Below are 16,739 nucleotides of genomic sequence, written 5' to 3' on the forward strand. Positions count from 1 at the left end.
TTTCTGCATGAGGGATTTAAGCTGCTCAGTGGGTCAGATTTTAAACTGTAAGAGAAGCCATTATCACCTAGTGAGACCAGATTGCTATAGTTTTCCAGCACCATCTCCCAGTACAGGTCCTTGAGTAGGACTCCACAACCTTCTTTCATCTCTTAGATGAAATCCACAGCCAAAACCTTGAATACCATGAAAACCCATTATGCCAAACACAGCTCTGCTCACTCTGTTGACACATGTGCCCATGTTGAAAACAAGGGAGCAAGAGGGCTACTTGGGGAAGATAAGTAAAATATCTAGATCCTGCTTTTGACTGTAACTCTGGAGCTTGGATTCCAGGACCATTAACCCTGTTCACTATTCAATCAGCATCATTTGTTGAGATGCTAGTCTGGCTATTATGGGGTTTACAAATGAAAACACAATTCCTAACCTTGAGGTGCTTTAAATTTAACAGACAACATATTAAACCAAAACATAAGTATAGAATCATTATCTTTCTGAGATTTAGGAATTTGGAGATTCTTTAATCTAGCTGCTTATATTCAATTTAAGGATCTGAGCCTCTGATTGGGTTAAAGCCCTGTTACCCAGTCTGGTCTGAGGACAAGCAGTACCAGCATCATCTGGAAGCTTATTAGAAATGTTGATGCTTGGGCTCCATCAGGCATGCTGATTCAGAATTTGCTGCTTACAAGATCCCAAGTGACAAGTATGCATGTTTTTGAGAGCACTGTGTTAAATGATCTACTGAGGTATATGGTTCAGAAATAGTGACAACTAAACAATAACTAAACTTCTGATTTTCCAAAACAAGATCTCTCTTCTACATTATTACACAATATATTCCCTTCTTAAGAAGAAAGCAGCTCTGTTATGAATAATGGATGCCCAGGCTCCACTGCAAACTCATTTATTGGGGTGGTGTTCAGGCATTGTATTTTAAAAAGCTCCCAAGTACAGCCAGGGTTAGCAGAGTCTCAAGTCTCAAGAAGTCACTACAGGATAGTGATCAGGGAAGGTTTCATGAAACAGAGCTGGGTATTTGGTCTTGAAGGACAGGATGGATTCAGAGGAGCTAAGGGTATTCCAGATGAGGTATGGCATGGAGTGGTGGGAAGTGCCAGGAGAAAAAGAGGACATGGCAGCAAGGACTGTTTTAGAAAGCAGGCAATCCAGATTTCTAGACAGAAACTCCTAATTATTAAATGCTGAGGTCTTTCAAGGATGAAACAAGAGGCTGGACACACCAAGTATCTGTATGACAGAGGTGGACATCCAGACGGCATACTTGTCTATACGCAAATCAGCTGGATGCAAGACCATGCGCTACCGAAAATCTCACTTTGGTCATGACAGTCCGCCCAGTGGCTCAGACCCTGAGATTCTGTCCACACTTCCTACACTCTTCCTTACTCGTCTGTGTTCTTCCAACTTGTCATCTTGCCTAATTCCTCAGGCAGCACATCCTGTAAGTCTTCATTTCCAGGCTTAAGAGATGTCAGCCATTTGTGTCTTTATTGTACAGCCAGCACAAGTGAACACTTGACCATGGGCGTCCCTGCATTGTTGTCCTGAACCTTTATGTGTATTAACAACTAATTTCTTGGTGATGACTGACTCATAAGTGAGGCAGAGAATGATGTTGAGGGATGAATCCAATTAACACTGGACATGTCTCCTGAGCCAGGACTGAACTGCATTCACAATAAATCATGTAGCCTTGGGATACGAGAAGGGAATGGATTCACCCTCTGAGAACTAAAAAAGAATGTTAGGAAATTCTCATCTCCCTGGTCCTTCAGATCTTGGTCATTTCCTTGGTCTTCCCAGAGAATGACTGAGTTTCAGAAAGCCTATCTGAGGAAGGTGAAGAGCAGTGAGAGGGTGCACGCGTGGAAAAGCCCTCTCAAGAGTGAAGTGGGCCTTCCCCTCGAGCTCTCCAGATGGGGCGTCCCAGATGGCACCAGCGCACCAGCGCAGTCCTGTTCTCAACCAGGATCCCGGACAAAGGCCTAGAGATTTAAGCGGACGGCAGGCCAAGCTCTGGCCTAAGAATGAGGCTTCTGTTTTCCAGGAGATGAGAGTTTGCCCATAACTTCGTAGATTTCAAAAAGAAGAAAAAGGTCTCAGGGCACCGGAAATGGTGTATTTGGGTTGAGGGCGTGGGCTCAGAATCGGGTCTACCTCGAACGGGATGTGAGACTTCGGGAAGACTGCTCCGTCTTTCCAAGGCTTTAAATGGAGCTCAAGTGTACACGAGATGACGTTCGCCCGGTACTTAGGAATATGGGGCGTGACTTTCCAAGCGGGCGGCTGGAGCCAGGGAGACCAGAGAACGCTGCAACACGAACCAGCACCTGAAGAAGCTCGGTCACCCAGCTGTACACCACGACCAACCCCAGAAGCCGAACAGATGCGCCCCGAAACCTCATTTCCGCGCGCCAAGGGGCGGGGCCGGCACCGGGTGCGGAAGTCGCTCCAGGGGTCACTGGGAAGTGTAGTTTTCCAGCAGAGGCGCTCAGAGGGAGGGTCACAGTAGGGCCAGGCACTTTTCTCGGGAGTTTCTACGTGTTTTATGTACGTGGTTAAGAAAAAAGAGGGAGAATTCAGGTGCCACAGCGGCCATTCTCCAGTGACTGGAGCGTGTTACTCAGAAACGGATCCGTCAGAGGCCAATGGGAGCTGCCGGCCGTCAGGGCGCGCCTGGTGGCGCCGAGCATCCTGGGAGGTGTGGTCCGGGCGCAGTGCCGAGGATTCGGGGTAGTGTAGTCCTGGCGCCCCGCTGGAGGCGCTCCCCAGCTGGTGGCTGGAGCGACCCCTTGTTCTTTGGTGGCGCTGGTGAGTGAGGCTCCCGCGGGACCCTTGCCGCAGCCGTACCCTTTTCTGCGCGGAAAGGAATGTCCCGAAAGGCTGGACTATGGGCTGAATTTGGGGACCGTGCGGGTGGCGCGGGGGTGGTGATTGTGGTGGGAACGCGCTGGCGTGGCGCAGGCCGTCCTCTCCCAGATGTCTTATTTTGGGGGTGTGGGCGTGCATCTCCGGGGGAGTTGGGTGAAGCCTATCCGAGAAACTGGATGGTGATGGGTGGGGGATCGGGCTCTCTCTCCTAGGGTTCTCGTGGGTGGGGACTGGTTCGGCTTTGGCTGAAATCGGGAAAGGGGGTCTCTCGCTCATGCCATAAGTCCCCGGTTTTGGGGGAGTTGAATAAGTAAGCTTTTAAGGGAGCTGGTATTTCCCAGGTGGCGGAGCGGGGACCATCCCTGGGGCCATGTGTCCCCCAGGCTTTGGTCGGTTGAGGGCTAGTCTCTTGGGGCCCCACTGTTCTTCGGCTTTGCTGGAGTGGAATGAGGAGCGGTCTGGTTTGACCAAACAAGCCAGGGTTGACTGGATCTGGGGTGACCATTTTGCCGCGATCTTAGGGTTTCACTTGGGTTGGTCGCCCCCGGATTCAGGCCTTGGAGGAGGAAGTCTGGCTGGGACCCACAGGACAGGTTTTTTCCAAAGGTCCCAGGGACCGTCACTGATCGCAAGAATTACGGATTCCCAGGCCCCTGGTGTGGTCAGGCTTTGGGATTTTACATTCCATTTAAGTTTTTATTGCGGAGAAATTTCGAACAGCCAGAAGTAGATAGAACTCTATAGACCAGATCTCCATCACGCAGATGCAACACTTAACACCTTATGACCAATCTTGATTCATCTCAGAACGGACACAGAGAATCCTTGCAACCCACAGAGTTCACCGTCACCGCCCTTACTGTGTAAGAGCAGGGTCTCCACAGCTACATTTCCTCTGGGCTCTGTCACTTTATAGCTGTGTCACCTTGGGCAAAAGGCTGACTTCACTGTATCTTAATTTTCTCAATTTAACCTAAAGAGGATAATAGCATCTATCTCATTGGGTTGTTGATAGAATGAGGTGAAACTCCTACAGTGGCTGTAACAGTCTCTGGCTTATACTAAGTACTCAGTGAATATTACCTTTCTTTAATAACAGGCACAGAGGTCACCTCATGCTCAGCATCAACAGCATGTTAGGGCAGGTTGTGCTTTCAGCCTGTATCCCAGCTGTGTTCCCAGGAAGCTGCCCACAATTCTTTTCTCCTTTTCTTCTGTGGCAGGTTCATTCCTGATGCCGCTAAGGAAGAGGAGGCGCTGCCCTACTGGAGTTTGAGGATTTCCCTTGATTTTCTTGATCGCTTTTTGTTCTTGTTCTGCCTCGCTGTGGCTCCTGTCTGCCCAGAGAGGACTGCCTGCTGGGGAAAGGGGGTACTCCTGAGCTCTTGAGAGCCCAGCTTCAGGTGGGTGCCACTTACCTTTTGCATTTCGAACTATGAGTGGGTTTCCTTTGCCTAGCTTTGACATTTGTGTTCTAGAGTGTCCCATCCAGGGATCAGGGTCCCAGCTGGTTCCTTCAGGAAACTAGGCTTGTTTTAACAGTGATCATTTTCACAGGGAATATTTTTCAGAGCTGATGCTCTCATTCATTACACCTATATTCTTCCCTACATTCCTTCTTTCAGTATTTGTTCAGACTGCTCATTCCCAGGGCTTGTCAGATGCTGTGAAGTTGTCAACATTCTGTTCTTCTGTCTTCCAATACTCTCACTTACTCTTTTCCCTGCTAGAGTGTTGGCAGCAAATCCCAGTTATATCATTTCACCTGAGAATACTTCAGGAGGCATCTCTAACACATAAGGACTTCTTTTTTTTTTTTTTTTTAACATAACCACAATTTCATTGTTACACAGTTACATTGCTACAGTTATATTTTGTTATACCCAACAAAATTAATAATTTATTAATATCATTTAATATCTAGCTCATATTAAGTTTTCCCCCATTGTTAAAAAAAAAATCTTTTTTTCCACCAGTCAGAACAGCCCTGGTCAGAGGCAGGAGAGGGAAAAGTATCTGGAAACAGCATCCCAGTTTTCCCTATCTCTGCCTCATTTCTCCTCCTACTTCTTCTGATCTTGCTGATCTGTACTGACAGCTTTATAACTTGATATAAGCTAAGCTATACCTCTGAGTTTTTCTTGCATCCTTGTTTTCAAACTTACTTCCCATTAGAAGTTGTGTCCTCCCCGCCAGGCACGGTGGCTCACACCTGTAATCCCAGCACTTTGGGAAGCCAGGGCAGGCAGATCACCTGAGGTCAGGAGTTCGAGACCAGCCTGGCCAACATGGTGAAACTCTATCTCTACGAAAAATACAAAAATTAGCCAGGCGCGGTGGCGCACACCAGTAATCCCAGCTATTCAGGAGGCCGAGGCAGGAGAATCTGTCGCCTGGGCAACAGAGCGAGACTCCATCTCAAAACAAAATTTAAAAAGTTGTATCCTCCCATTCCACCTGTGCATTCTTCTCGATTCCTTTTCTTTCCCTTTGTCTCCATTTCTCCACTGTCCTAGCTTCCTGTCTCTTCTTCACCTTCTTGCCTTGTCTTTCCTCCCATTTAGAGCTGAACTCCTTGAAAGAATTATCTATGTTTATTGTCTCCATTGCTATCCTTCTGTTATCTTTTGAATATTCTAGTAAGGCTTTTTCAAGTGACATCAACAAATATTGTTGTCAGGGTTACCAGTGTTCTCCCTGTCACAATCAGGCCACCATCAGTTCTCAGCAACATTTGATGTAGTTGTTTACATCCTCCTTCTTAATATAACCTTTCACACAGTTGCTCTAGGCACTAGGTCTTCCTGGTTTTTCTCCTAACTCATAGGCTGCTCCTCCTCTATCTCCTTTGCTGGCTCTTCTTTCTCTCCCAAATTTCCACCGTGGAAAAGGCCCTGCTTCAGTTCTTAGACCTCCTGTCTTCTTCAGCTATACTCTGTCCTTGGTTCTCCCATTCATTCTCAAAGCTTTAAATGCCATCTGTTTGAGGCTCAGCCTAGAGCTCTGCCTGCAACTCCATATCCTGGTCCCCTACCATCTCCACATTTCCATTTGGATTTTTTTTTTTTTTTTTGGTAAGACAGAAGTCTCACTCTATCACCCAGGCTGGAGTGCAGTGGTGCAATCTCGGCTCACTGCAACCTCCGCTGCCCGGCTTCAAGTGGTAGTGTAAGAGCAAATCCCAGTTATATCATTTCACCTGAGAATACTTCAGGAGGCATCTCTAACACATAAGGACTTCTTTTTTTTTTTTTTTTTTAACATAACCACAATTTCATTGTTACACAGTTACATTGCTACAGTTATATTTTGTTATACCCAACAAAATTAATAATTTATTAATATCATTTAATATCTAGCTCATATTAAGTTACACTCCAGGTAGTGTAAGAGCTTCCAGCAGGGCTGAACTTGTTACATGGTATGTTAGAGCTCCCAAGAGTGAAAGGTTCTCATGCCTTAGCCTCCTGAGTATCTGGGACTACAGGTGTGTGCCACCCCACCTGGATATCTTATGGGCATCCCAAACCTCATGTGTGCAACAAGAAACTCTGATCACCTTCCCTGAACATGTTCCACCCCAGTGGTATATAGACCATTCTTTCAAGAGTTTATCTTGGAGCAGAGGCATTTCAGCTTCTTCCTTCAGATTGCTTGGAGTCATCAAGGAGTCATCCTTGATCCTTTCTTGCTCTTACACCCTCATCCACACTACAGAAATCTGGACTCTGACCGTTTCCATGCCCTGCTGCTTCCATCATGGTCCAGGCCACCGTCTCATCTGGATGATCACAGCCTTTGAGTGGTCTCTTTGTTTTTGCCTGTGTCCTGCTAAGGTACATTAATCAGTGGAGCAACTAGAAGGATATTTTAAATGTAAATCGAATCATGTCATGTGTTTGCTCAAAACATTCCAATGGCTTCTCATCCTAACCAAAGTCAAAACCAGTATCCTACAAAGCTAGGTCTGATCTCCCTACATTTACTCTTAGACTTCACCTGCACCACACTATTTCAGTCATGCCACACCGGCCACAGTGAACTGTCCATCCCTTGACCATGCCAGCCTGACTCTTCCTTCCATCAGGGTCTTTTCACTGGCTGTTCTCTTGCCCTAGATGTTCTTTTCAAAGTTATTCCCTTGGCTCTTCACATCCTTGAGATTTTTACCCAATCACCTCAGAGATGCCTTCTGAAATCACCCTATTTAAAATTCTAAAATCTCACCCCACTTCTGTGACTATCCTTTCCCCTTCCCTGCTTTATTTCTCTTCATGCCATTCATCACTTTCTGATACATCGTGTATTTTATTTATTCGTGTAATTGGTCCATCTTCCTCCTCTAGACTTTTATGTCAGTGAGGGTGTTTTTGTCTTTGTTCACGTCTATATCCCCAGGATTTAAAAAGTGCCTATCACACAGTAGGAGCTTAATAAATACTTGCCAAATGAAGGAATAATCCAATCTGTATATATAAAGCTAATTCTGGGAGTATTGGATGAGGCAGACTAGGATGTTGGGAAATGGTCTACAGAGACTGTTAGGAGGCTTTTGCCATTGTCCTAGTGCTCCAGCTGGTGAAGGGGTTGGGAGGAATTGAGAGAGTTGGCAGAGGTGGAATCAATTAGCCTTGATAATTGGTTTGATATGGAAGGTAGGAAGTAGTCATGGGACTGAGTAAGCGCCATGGATGACAGGAAGGTGCTTCTGTTATTAGGTAAGCTGAAAGAGAGAAGGGTTCTGGTTATTGACTGCTGCACAACAAACCACTCTAAAACTGAGTGGCTTAGGAGAGCAACTATGTTTTAATCTCTCACAGTTCTTTGGGTTTACCCAAAGCGGATATGATCAGTTGAGATGTGAGTGACGCATCTTGCTATGGCTGCCGTCATTTGGGGACTCATTTGGGTTGGAACATGCAAGATGGTTCCATCACATATTTGACATATTTTCATAGGTTTCATCACATATTTTCATGGGTTGGCTGGAAGGCTGGGGTCAGCTGGAAGGCTGGGGTCAGCTGGATCAGCAGGCCTCCCTCTCTCCAGGTAGTGTAAGAGCTTCCAGCAGGGCTGAACTTGTTACATGGTATGTTAGAGCTCCCAAGAGTGAAAGCTGTCTGGCCTTCTTAGGACTTAAGCCTGTAACTGGCACAGTGTCACTTGTGTCAAATGTATTGGTGAAAGCAGGAACAAGGCCAACGTGAAAGAGCTCCCAGTGTTTAAAGCTGGAATAATTATAACAGCAATATTAGCAGTGATAATATTGTATTATAACCCATAGGATAAGATATAAATCCATATTGATATAAATAAATAAATGAATACAAACAAATGGGGAGACAGAATAGCTCTGACAGAAGAATTCTAATTAATGGATTTAGAATGAAAGGGGGAAAAAGAACATTGTCATTTGGTAAACAGCACAGTAATAACTATTGCAGATAGGTTCCACAGATATATGCTAAAATTAGTGGCTAAAAGTTTGAAGAGAAATAGGATATTTGTATAATCTCAAAGTATCTCTCTCAAGATATTTATTAATTATAAAGGGAAATGTAGTGACTTTACAATGGAGAAGCTCAGAAGACACCTCCTTAACCAAGTGATCAAGGTTAACATCGCCAGTAAAAGGACATAACAATATCATGAACTCATTGATATGCTGAAGGACACAGCATCACATCTGAGGTATTCTAACCAGAAATGAAAACCTCGTTCTAATCATGAAAAAACATCGGACAAACCAAAACTGAGGGATACTCTTCAAAAGCGCCAAGTTCGTGAAAGACGAGAAAAGACAGAGGATCTGTCACAGATTGGAGGAGGTTAAAGATCCATGACAACTAAAGGCAAAGTGAAAACCTCAGTTAGATCCTGGACCAGAAAAAGTACATTCATGGAAAAACTGGCAAAATATTATTAAGGTCTGTAGTTTATAGTATTGCATCAATGTTAATTTCCTGCTTTTGATGATTGCACTATGGTTTTCTAAGATGTTAACATTAGAGAAAACTGGGTGGAGGGCATGGGAATTGATATTTGTGCAACTTCCTTGTAAGTCTAAAATTCATACAAAATAAAAAGTTTTAAAAATCCATCAACTCTATATTCTTGAGTTTTTGGTTTGTTTTTTGAAGAAGAGGTGTTGAGTTTTGGTAAAGAGTATTTTACCATGTAGAGAGACAATCGTGACTTCTTACATCTGTTATTATGATGTATTATAACAATAGATCCCCTAAAATTAAACCAGTCTTGCAATCCTGGGTAAATTTTTCTTTGCCATGGTGAAATATTTTGTTATTGCGATGTTGGAGTCTTTTTGCTAATATTTTAATTAGAATTTTGCTTCAATATTTGTAAGTGATAATTAGTCTGTAATTTTTCTGTTTTTGAACTGTCATCAAGGTCCTCATGGTATCCTTGCTTTATAAAATGAATGAGGACTTTTCCCTTTAGTTTTCAGTGCTTTGGGACAGTATTTGGAGCATAAGGACTACCTGGTTTGAAGGTTTGATACAATTTCCTTGTGACCATCTGGACTTAATTTTGGGAGTTATTCACTTCATCTAGGTCTACACATTTATTTATATAGAGGTCTGTAAAGTAGTCTACATGACTTTTAAGAAGATGTATTTTGGTGACTTTCCCTTAGTTGTTTCTTATTTTGAGATCTTGTTGGGAGGTTCTAACGGGAGCACAGCTATTCGTATACCCTTGACCAAAGACCGGTCCTCCTCTATGAGGGATGGTCGTCGTCCTTGACCAAGTGTGCAGCTTCTGGAGGGATGCACATGGAGCATTGAGGGAGGAAGGGGACATACACCTAGCCAGCCAGATCAGCTGGATCGACCCTGGTGATCAATGTGGTGACAGATGTCGCAGCCAGATCGCCCTCACAGCCATGTTATTTCTTATTTTGAATATTTATGCTTTCTCCCTTTCAGTTAGCTAGTGTTTGTCTACTCTTTTTGACAAAGTAGGACATGGCTCATTAGATCTACTGCTTTCTGTTCATTAATGTATGCTTTCATCTTTGTTATTTGTGCTTTCTTTTGGGTTACTTTATTTTATTAGCTTTTTGAGCTTGGAATTTAATTTATTTTATTTATTTATTTATTTTTTTTGAGGTAGGGTCCCACTTTGTCACCTAGACTGGAGTGCAGTGATGCTATCAGGCTTGCTGCAGCCTCAACCTCCCAGGTTCAAGTGATCCTCCCTCCTAGGTCTCCTGAGTAGCTGGGACCATAGGGGTGTGTGTATGCACCATGTCTGGCTATTTTTTTGAATTTTTTGTAGAGATGAGGTCTCACCATGTTGCCCAGGCTAGATTCTTTTCTTTCCTTTCTATTTGTAAAAGGATTTAAGGCTATAGTTTCCCTTACCTCACTGTTTTAAATAAATCCTGTATATATGTAGTGTTTTTTATTACATTATTTTTAAGCAATTCTATAATTTCATTTTGTGTATTCCTTTTAATTCCCACCTATTGCCTATGATATGATCAGCAACCTTTTTCTGCTTTCTTCTTCCCCTGTGTCTTCTATTTGAGTGGCATTTCTACCTTATCAGGACACTGCCCTATACCATTAGCATATGTTTTCTTCCTTCTCTTCTCCCCTTTTCATGCTAAGTTTACAATTATGTATATTAAATGCTCATCATCAGTCTTTTTGCTAAGTTTCCCGTCATGTCTTGCATTGAATGATGATTTTTGGCCAGACCTTTTTTTTGGTGGTAAATACACATAACATAAAATTTACCATTTTAACATGTTCAAGTCAATGTCATGAAGTACATTCATATTGCTGTACAACCATCACCACTATCTATCTCCAGAAATATTTTCATCTTCCCAAACTGAAACTCCATACCCGTTAAACAATAACTCCCCATTCTCCCTTTCCCCAACCACCTCTCCTGAACCACAGTTTGACTGTTCTGGTTACCTCATATAAATGGAATCTTACTGTCCTTTTACTTCTGGTTTATTTCACTTAGCATAATGTCTTCTAGGTTCATGTTGTAGCATGTGTCAATTTCCTTGCATTTTAAGTCTGAATAATATTCCATTGTATGTACATGTCACTTTGTTATTCATTCATCCATTGGTGGACACTTGAGTTGCTTACACCATTTGGCTATTGTGAACAATGCTGGTATAAACATGAGCATACAAGTATCTGTTCCAGTCCTTGCCTTCAGTTATTTTGCATATATAGCCAGAAGTGGAATTGGATGAATCACATAATAATTGTATTTTAAATGTTTTGAGAAACCACCATACTGGTTTGTGGGTATACCATATTTTACATTCCCACCAGCAGTGAGCAGTGGTTGAATGATAATTTCAAAAACTCTGGTAGAACTCATATTTTTTGCTTAGAGTCACTTTGGATTCCTGTTGTTGTTCTTTAAAGTCTAATAGTTTTTCTAGTGTCTTTGAGTTGGTGGTTATGAGTCAACTTTTCCCTCATATCCCATAGGCCCTTTCATATTTAGATTCAGGTAATCTATTTTAAAAATGTTTTCTTACATTATACTTTTAAATATTTCCATTGTTTCGGTATCTAGGAACAAATTATATGAATATTACTTCTTTGTCTGGTTTCCTATCCAGCTTCTTTCTGATCCTTTTTACTTCTTATTTCACTTCATTCTCTTGTTTTCTGGCTATTGCTAAGTGCTCATTATGTTTTCAGTTCAATCTATTCCTCCTTGAGTGTCTTATAAGTTCGTCTTCATTTCTCATATAATATTGTCTTTTTCTTTGGTTTCTTTCAAAAGTTTGTTGAAATCTTTTTGTTTCTTTACTTTTTTTGTCCATTTCTATTCTTAGTTTTTGAATTTTTAATTCATGATGATATCTCATATCCCAAAATGTTTGTTTGAAGATATTTAATTTAGTTTAATGTTACGGTTTTGTTTATTTTTTTTCTGTCTCATTTTTTTTTTTTTTTGGTGGAATTTTCTTTAGCTGAATTGTTTAGATTCTTATTTTCATTTTTTTTAATAGACTACAACTGTTCGCATGTCCTCATTTCTGTAAACAGAACTGTCAGATTCTAGTGTTCTTGAGATTTCCCTAGTTCAGGAAAATGCTTCTGCCAGTGTAGCAAGGTACAGTTTCTTTACTGGATTGCAGGGGATGGAGAGGTGGTGCGTCCTTTGGGGTTTTGTTGTTGTTGTTTTGTTTTTCTCTTTTGTTTTGCAAGACCCTGGATTACCCTCTGTTGCTTGTTTTTCTTTTCCTTTGCTCTTTCCAAGCAGTATCTTTTCCTTGCTTTATACGTTCCCCATTATGCCACTGCTCCCCCAGTTGTGGGGTTAAAGAGCAGGCCCTGCTTCACTCATGAGGACAGCATTTCCACCTGACACCCTCTCATTTCTGTTTTCCTTACCCAGATCTACCTTCTGAGATATCATCCTTCTTTAGGGAGACAAGGAAAAAAGGCCACAGGGTCCCGGAGAGCCAGGGGAATGGTGAGTGTTTCCTGTCTCCATTACTGGCTGTAACAGGACGGACACATTCCCTTCTCTTACCCTGACTGCCTTATTGGTGCCTAGTAGAGTTCAGCTCCAATTCCACTTACTGGCTTCCCTGCCTCAGCATCGCTTTCTGCACAACCCATGACACAGTTTTTCACCCAGTAGTTAACTGAACAACACACAATTCTACAGTTTGAGATAGAGTCTGCATTTTTTGTTTTGTTTTGTTTTGTTTGAGACGGAGTCTCACTGTGTCGCCCGGGCTGGAGTGCAGTGGTGCGATCTCGGCTCACTGCAAGCTCCGCCTCCCGGATTTACGCCATTCTCCTGCCTCAGCCTCCGGAGTAGCTGGGACTACAGGCGCCCGCCACCTCGCCTGGCTAGTTTTTTGTATGTTTTAGTAGAGACGGGGTTTCACCGTGTTAGCCAGGATGGTCTGGATCTCCTGACCTCGTGATCCGCCCGTCTCGGCCTCCCAAAGTGCTGGGATTACAGGCTTGAGCCACCGCGCCCGGCTAGAGTCTGCATTTCTTTGTTCAGCTTCAAAAGTTCTACTGCCTGAGAGTAACATCACAGTAATGGAATGGAAAGTACATATGATTATACTGGCAGAATCTGTCAGGTGTACCTATTTTGGAACTCCGGAGTCTAGTTGAAGGCCTCCAGTTCCCAGATGGAAGAAAGTATAGAGGGTAAGTCACAGCTAATTTTAGCTCCTAGTATAGTAGCAGCTACCTATCATCCACCCTGCCAGCCCTATGGCAGGTAGCCATCCTGTATTCCTGGATCAGCTTCTACATGGCTTGTGGGACACATCGTGGACAATAAGGACCCTTCACTCCAAATATTGAGGATGTGTGTTCTAATTGTTAATTGCTGTTTCTGATCACAGAGGTGGTCCACTTAAATCCCCTGAAAGCTACTTCAGCCAATTGCAACCCCCACTGGCTAAAGTGGCTTTTAGGGGATTTAAGTAGCCAGAGTCTATTTTCCCCCGCTGAAGTTCTCTTTTTCCCCTTTGAGAGCCAAATATTTGAGGACTAGTATATTGAAAAACAGCTGCATATGGAGGAATGTAGAAGGTATACCCATGGAAAGGCATGGGCCCAGAAAAGACCTGAGAAGACTTTAAGCTTACACCTCAGACTAATTCCTAGCATAGGGACACCCTACATCAATATTTAAAAAAAAAACGAAAATACAAACAGAAGGGAGACTCTGACTTACAGAGTTGCTGTTTTATAAGATTTAAATGTCTAGTTTTTGACAAAAATCATAAGGCATACAAAGAATGAGAAAAATATGACCCATTCAAAGGGGAAAAAAATGAATAAACTGAAAACATCCCTGACAAAGGCCAGATAGTGGACTAAACAAAGACTTTAAAACAGCCATCTTAAAGAGTTAAAGGAAGATGTGGAGAAAGTCAAGAAAACAACGTAAGAACAAACTGGAAATATCAATAAACAGACAGAAAACATAAAAATAAACCAAAAATAAATTTTGGAGCTAAAAAGTACAACTAAAAATAAAAGTTCATCAGAGGGATTCAGAAATGGATTTGAGCAGACAGAAGAATCAGCAAACCAAGAGATAGGACAATTATCAAGTCTAAGGGACACAGACAAAAAGGTTAAAGAAAAGTGAACAGAGCTTGAGGGAACTATGGGATACTATCAAGTGGATCAAGTACCCCTTTATGGGATTCCCAGAAGGAGAAGAGGAAAAGGGGACAGAGAGATTGCTTGAAGAAATAATGGCTGAGAACTTCCCAAGTCTGATGAAAGACTTGAATATAAACATCCAAGCAGCTCAATGAACTACAAGTGGGAAAACCTCAAAAAGACTCATACTGAGAAACAATGTAATCAAAGCACCAAAAGCCACAGGTGACAGAGGGATTTTTGAAAGCAGCAAGAGAAAAGCAATGCTACGTACAAGGGATCCTCAATAAGATTATTAGCAAATTTCTTATGAAAAACCTCTTGGGCCAGAAGGCAGTGGGTTGATATATTCAAAGTGCTAAAAGAAAACAAACAAACAAAAAAGCCTGCCAACCAAGAATTCTATATCTGGCAAAACTGCCCTTCATTACTGAGGCAGAAATTAAGACATTCTCATATAAGTTGGTGGAGATTACAACCACTAGACCTACCCTACAAGAAATATTAACGAGAGTCTTTCAGGTTGAAATAAAAGGACATTAGACAGTTACATGAAGCCATATGAAAAAATTAAATTCTCCATTAAAAATTAATACACAGGTAGTAATATAAACTTGTATTACTGTAACTGTGCTTTGTAACTTCACTTTTTGTTCTCTATATGAGACTTAGGAGACTACTGCATTAAAAAAAAAATCTATGTTTTTGACCACACAGTGCATAAAGATGTAATTTTGTGACATCAATAATGAGTTGGAGATGGAGCTGTATAGGAACACAGTTTTTATATGCTATTGAAGTTAAGCTGATGAGTTCAAATTTGAGTTTTTAAAGTTTAGGACGTTAAATGTAATTCCCTTGGTTACCACAAAGAAAATAGCTGTAGGATGTAGAGAAATGCAAATGAGATGGGAATTTTAAAGTTGCATTTAAAAAATCAACAAAGAAGAAAAAGGACAGTAATACAGGAAATGAAGAATAAAAGACTGTAGGACATGTAGAAAACAAAAAGCAAAATAGCAGAAATCAGTACCTCCTTATCAGTAATTATTTTATGTGTAAATGCTTTAAACTCTAAAACAATTTGGCATAGTGGATTAAAAAAAAAAAAGATCTAACTGTATGCTGTCTACAAGAGACTCACTTTACATCCAAAGGCACAAATAGTTTCAAAGTAAAAGAATGGAAAAAGATGTTTCATGCAAATAGTAACCAAAGACAGTAGAAGTGGCTACATTAATACCAGAAAAAATAGACTTTAAATTGAAAAAGGTTACAAGAGATAAGGAAGACATTAATACAAAAGATTTAATACAGCAAGAAGATATAAAAATTATACACATACACCTCATAACAGACCCATAAAATATATAAAGAAAAATGGACAGCATTATAGGGAGAAGTAAGTTTTATAATAATAATTGGAGATTTCAGTACCCCACTCTAAATAATGGATAGAACAATAAGAAAGACAAAAAGTAAAGAAATAGAAGATTTGAACAAGGCGTAAATCAAATAGATATAATAGACATATTCCAAACATTGTACCCAACAAAAATAGGATACACGTTCTTCTCAAGTACACATGGGGCATTTTGCAGGGTAGACTACATGTTAGGCCACAAATTAAGACTGATATCATAAAAAGTGTCTTCTACCACAACAAGGTGGAGCTTGAAACGAATAACTGAAAGAAAATTTTGAAATTCACAAACGTGAAAATTAAAGAACATACTCTTAAACCAGTAGGTAGAGGAAGAAACTATAAGGGAAATTAGACCTTACTTAGAGTCAAGTGAAAACAAAAACACAACATAGGAAAACTTATGAGATGAAGTAAAGTGCTAGGAGGGAAATTTTTAGCTGAAATACATTAGAAAGCAAAGTCTCCAAAGAATAACCTAATTTTACAACTTAGGGAACTAGAAAAAGAAGAACAAACTAAACCTAAAGCTAGCGGAAGGAAGGAAATAATAAACACTAGAGCAGAGTCAAATAAAATAGCAAATAGAAGGATAATAGCAGAAAGCAACAAAACTTAAAGTTGGTTCTTCGAAAAGATTAAATAAATTGACAAACCTTTAGCTTTATTGACTAAGAAAATAAGAAAACTCAAATTACTAAAATCAGAAATGAAAGTGAGGACATTACTATTGTTTCTACAGAAGTAAAAAGGATTGTACAAGAGTACTATGAATTGTGTGCCAGCAAATCGATGACCTAGATGAAATGGACAAATTATTAGAATGCAATACCTATCAAGACTGAACCATGAGGAAATCAAAATTTTGAATAAGTGTATAATTAGTGAGGAGATTGAATCAGTAATCAAAACCATCCTGACAAAGAATCAGGGCCTCTTGGACCTGATGATTTTGCTGGTGAATTCTGCCAAACGTTTAGAGAACTAACACTAGTTCTTCTCAAAGTCCTCCAAAAATACTGAAGAGGAGGGAACACTGCCTGACTCATTCTGTGAGGCCAGCATTACTCTGATACCAAAACCAGACAAAGACACTACAAGAAAATTACATCATTTATGAACATAGTTGCAAAAAAATTCAACAAAATACTAGCAAACTGAATTCAACAGCATTTGAAAAGAATTATACACCATGACCAAGTGGAGTTTATTCCTGAAATGCAGGATTATTCAACATACAGAAATCAATGGGTGTATGGCTGGGC

General features: G+C 41.2%; 1 protein-coding gene across 23 annotated transcripts in view; it reads left to right on the top strand.

Annotated features, from left to right (window-relative positions):
- The first annotated feature begins 2,462 nt into the window (after positions 1 to 2,462).
- Positions 2,463 to 16,739, top strand: part of ZNF133 (zinc finger protein 133) — a 29,496-nt gene continuing 15,219 nt past the window's right edge. For 8 of the 23 annotated variants that reach the window (XM_025400474.1, XM_025400487.1, XM_025400470.1 and 5 more), the window contains exon 1: positions 2,463 to 2,838. Coding sequence is in view for 7 of the 23 variants with exons in the window: in XM_025400467.1 (XP_025256252.1) it covers positions 2,676 to 2,838 (163 nt within the window). In the remaining 16 variants the exon portion in view is untranslated. Of the gene's footprint in view, positions 2,839 to 4,121; positions 4,302 to 12,303; positions 12,382 to 12,927; positions 13,080 to 16,739 lie in introns of all 23 variants that reach the window. The other 15 variants (XM_025400475.1, XM_025400477.1, XM_025400488.1 and 12 more) reach the window with 6 other exon arrangements.

The sequence above is a fragment of the Theropithecus gelada genome, chromosome 10, assembly GCF_003255815.1.
Source record: "Theropithecus gelada isolate Dixy chromosome 10, Tgel_1.0, whole genome shotgun sequence".
NCBI classification, from domain to species: domain Eukaryota; kingdom Metazoa; phylum Chordata; class Mammalia; order Primates; family Cercopithecidae; genus Theropithecus; species Theropithecus gelada.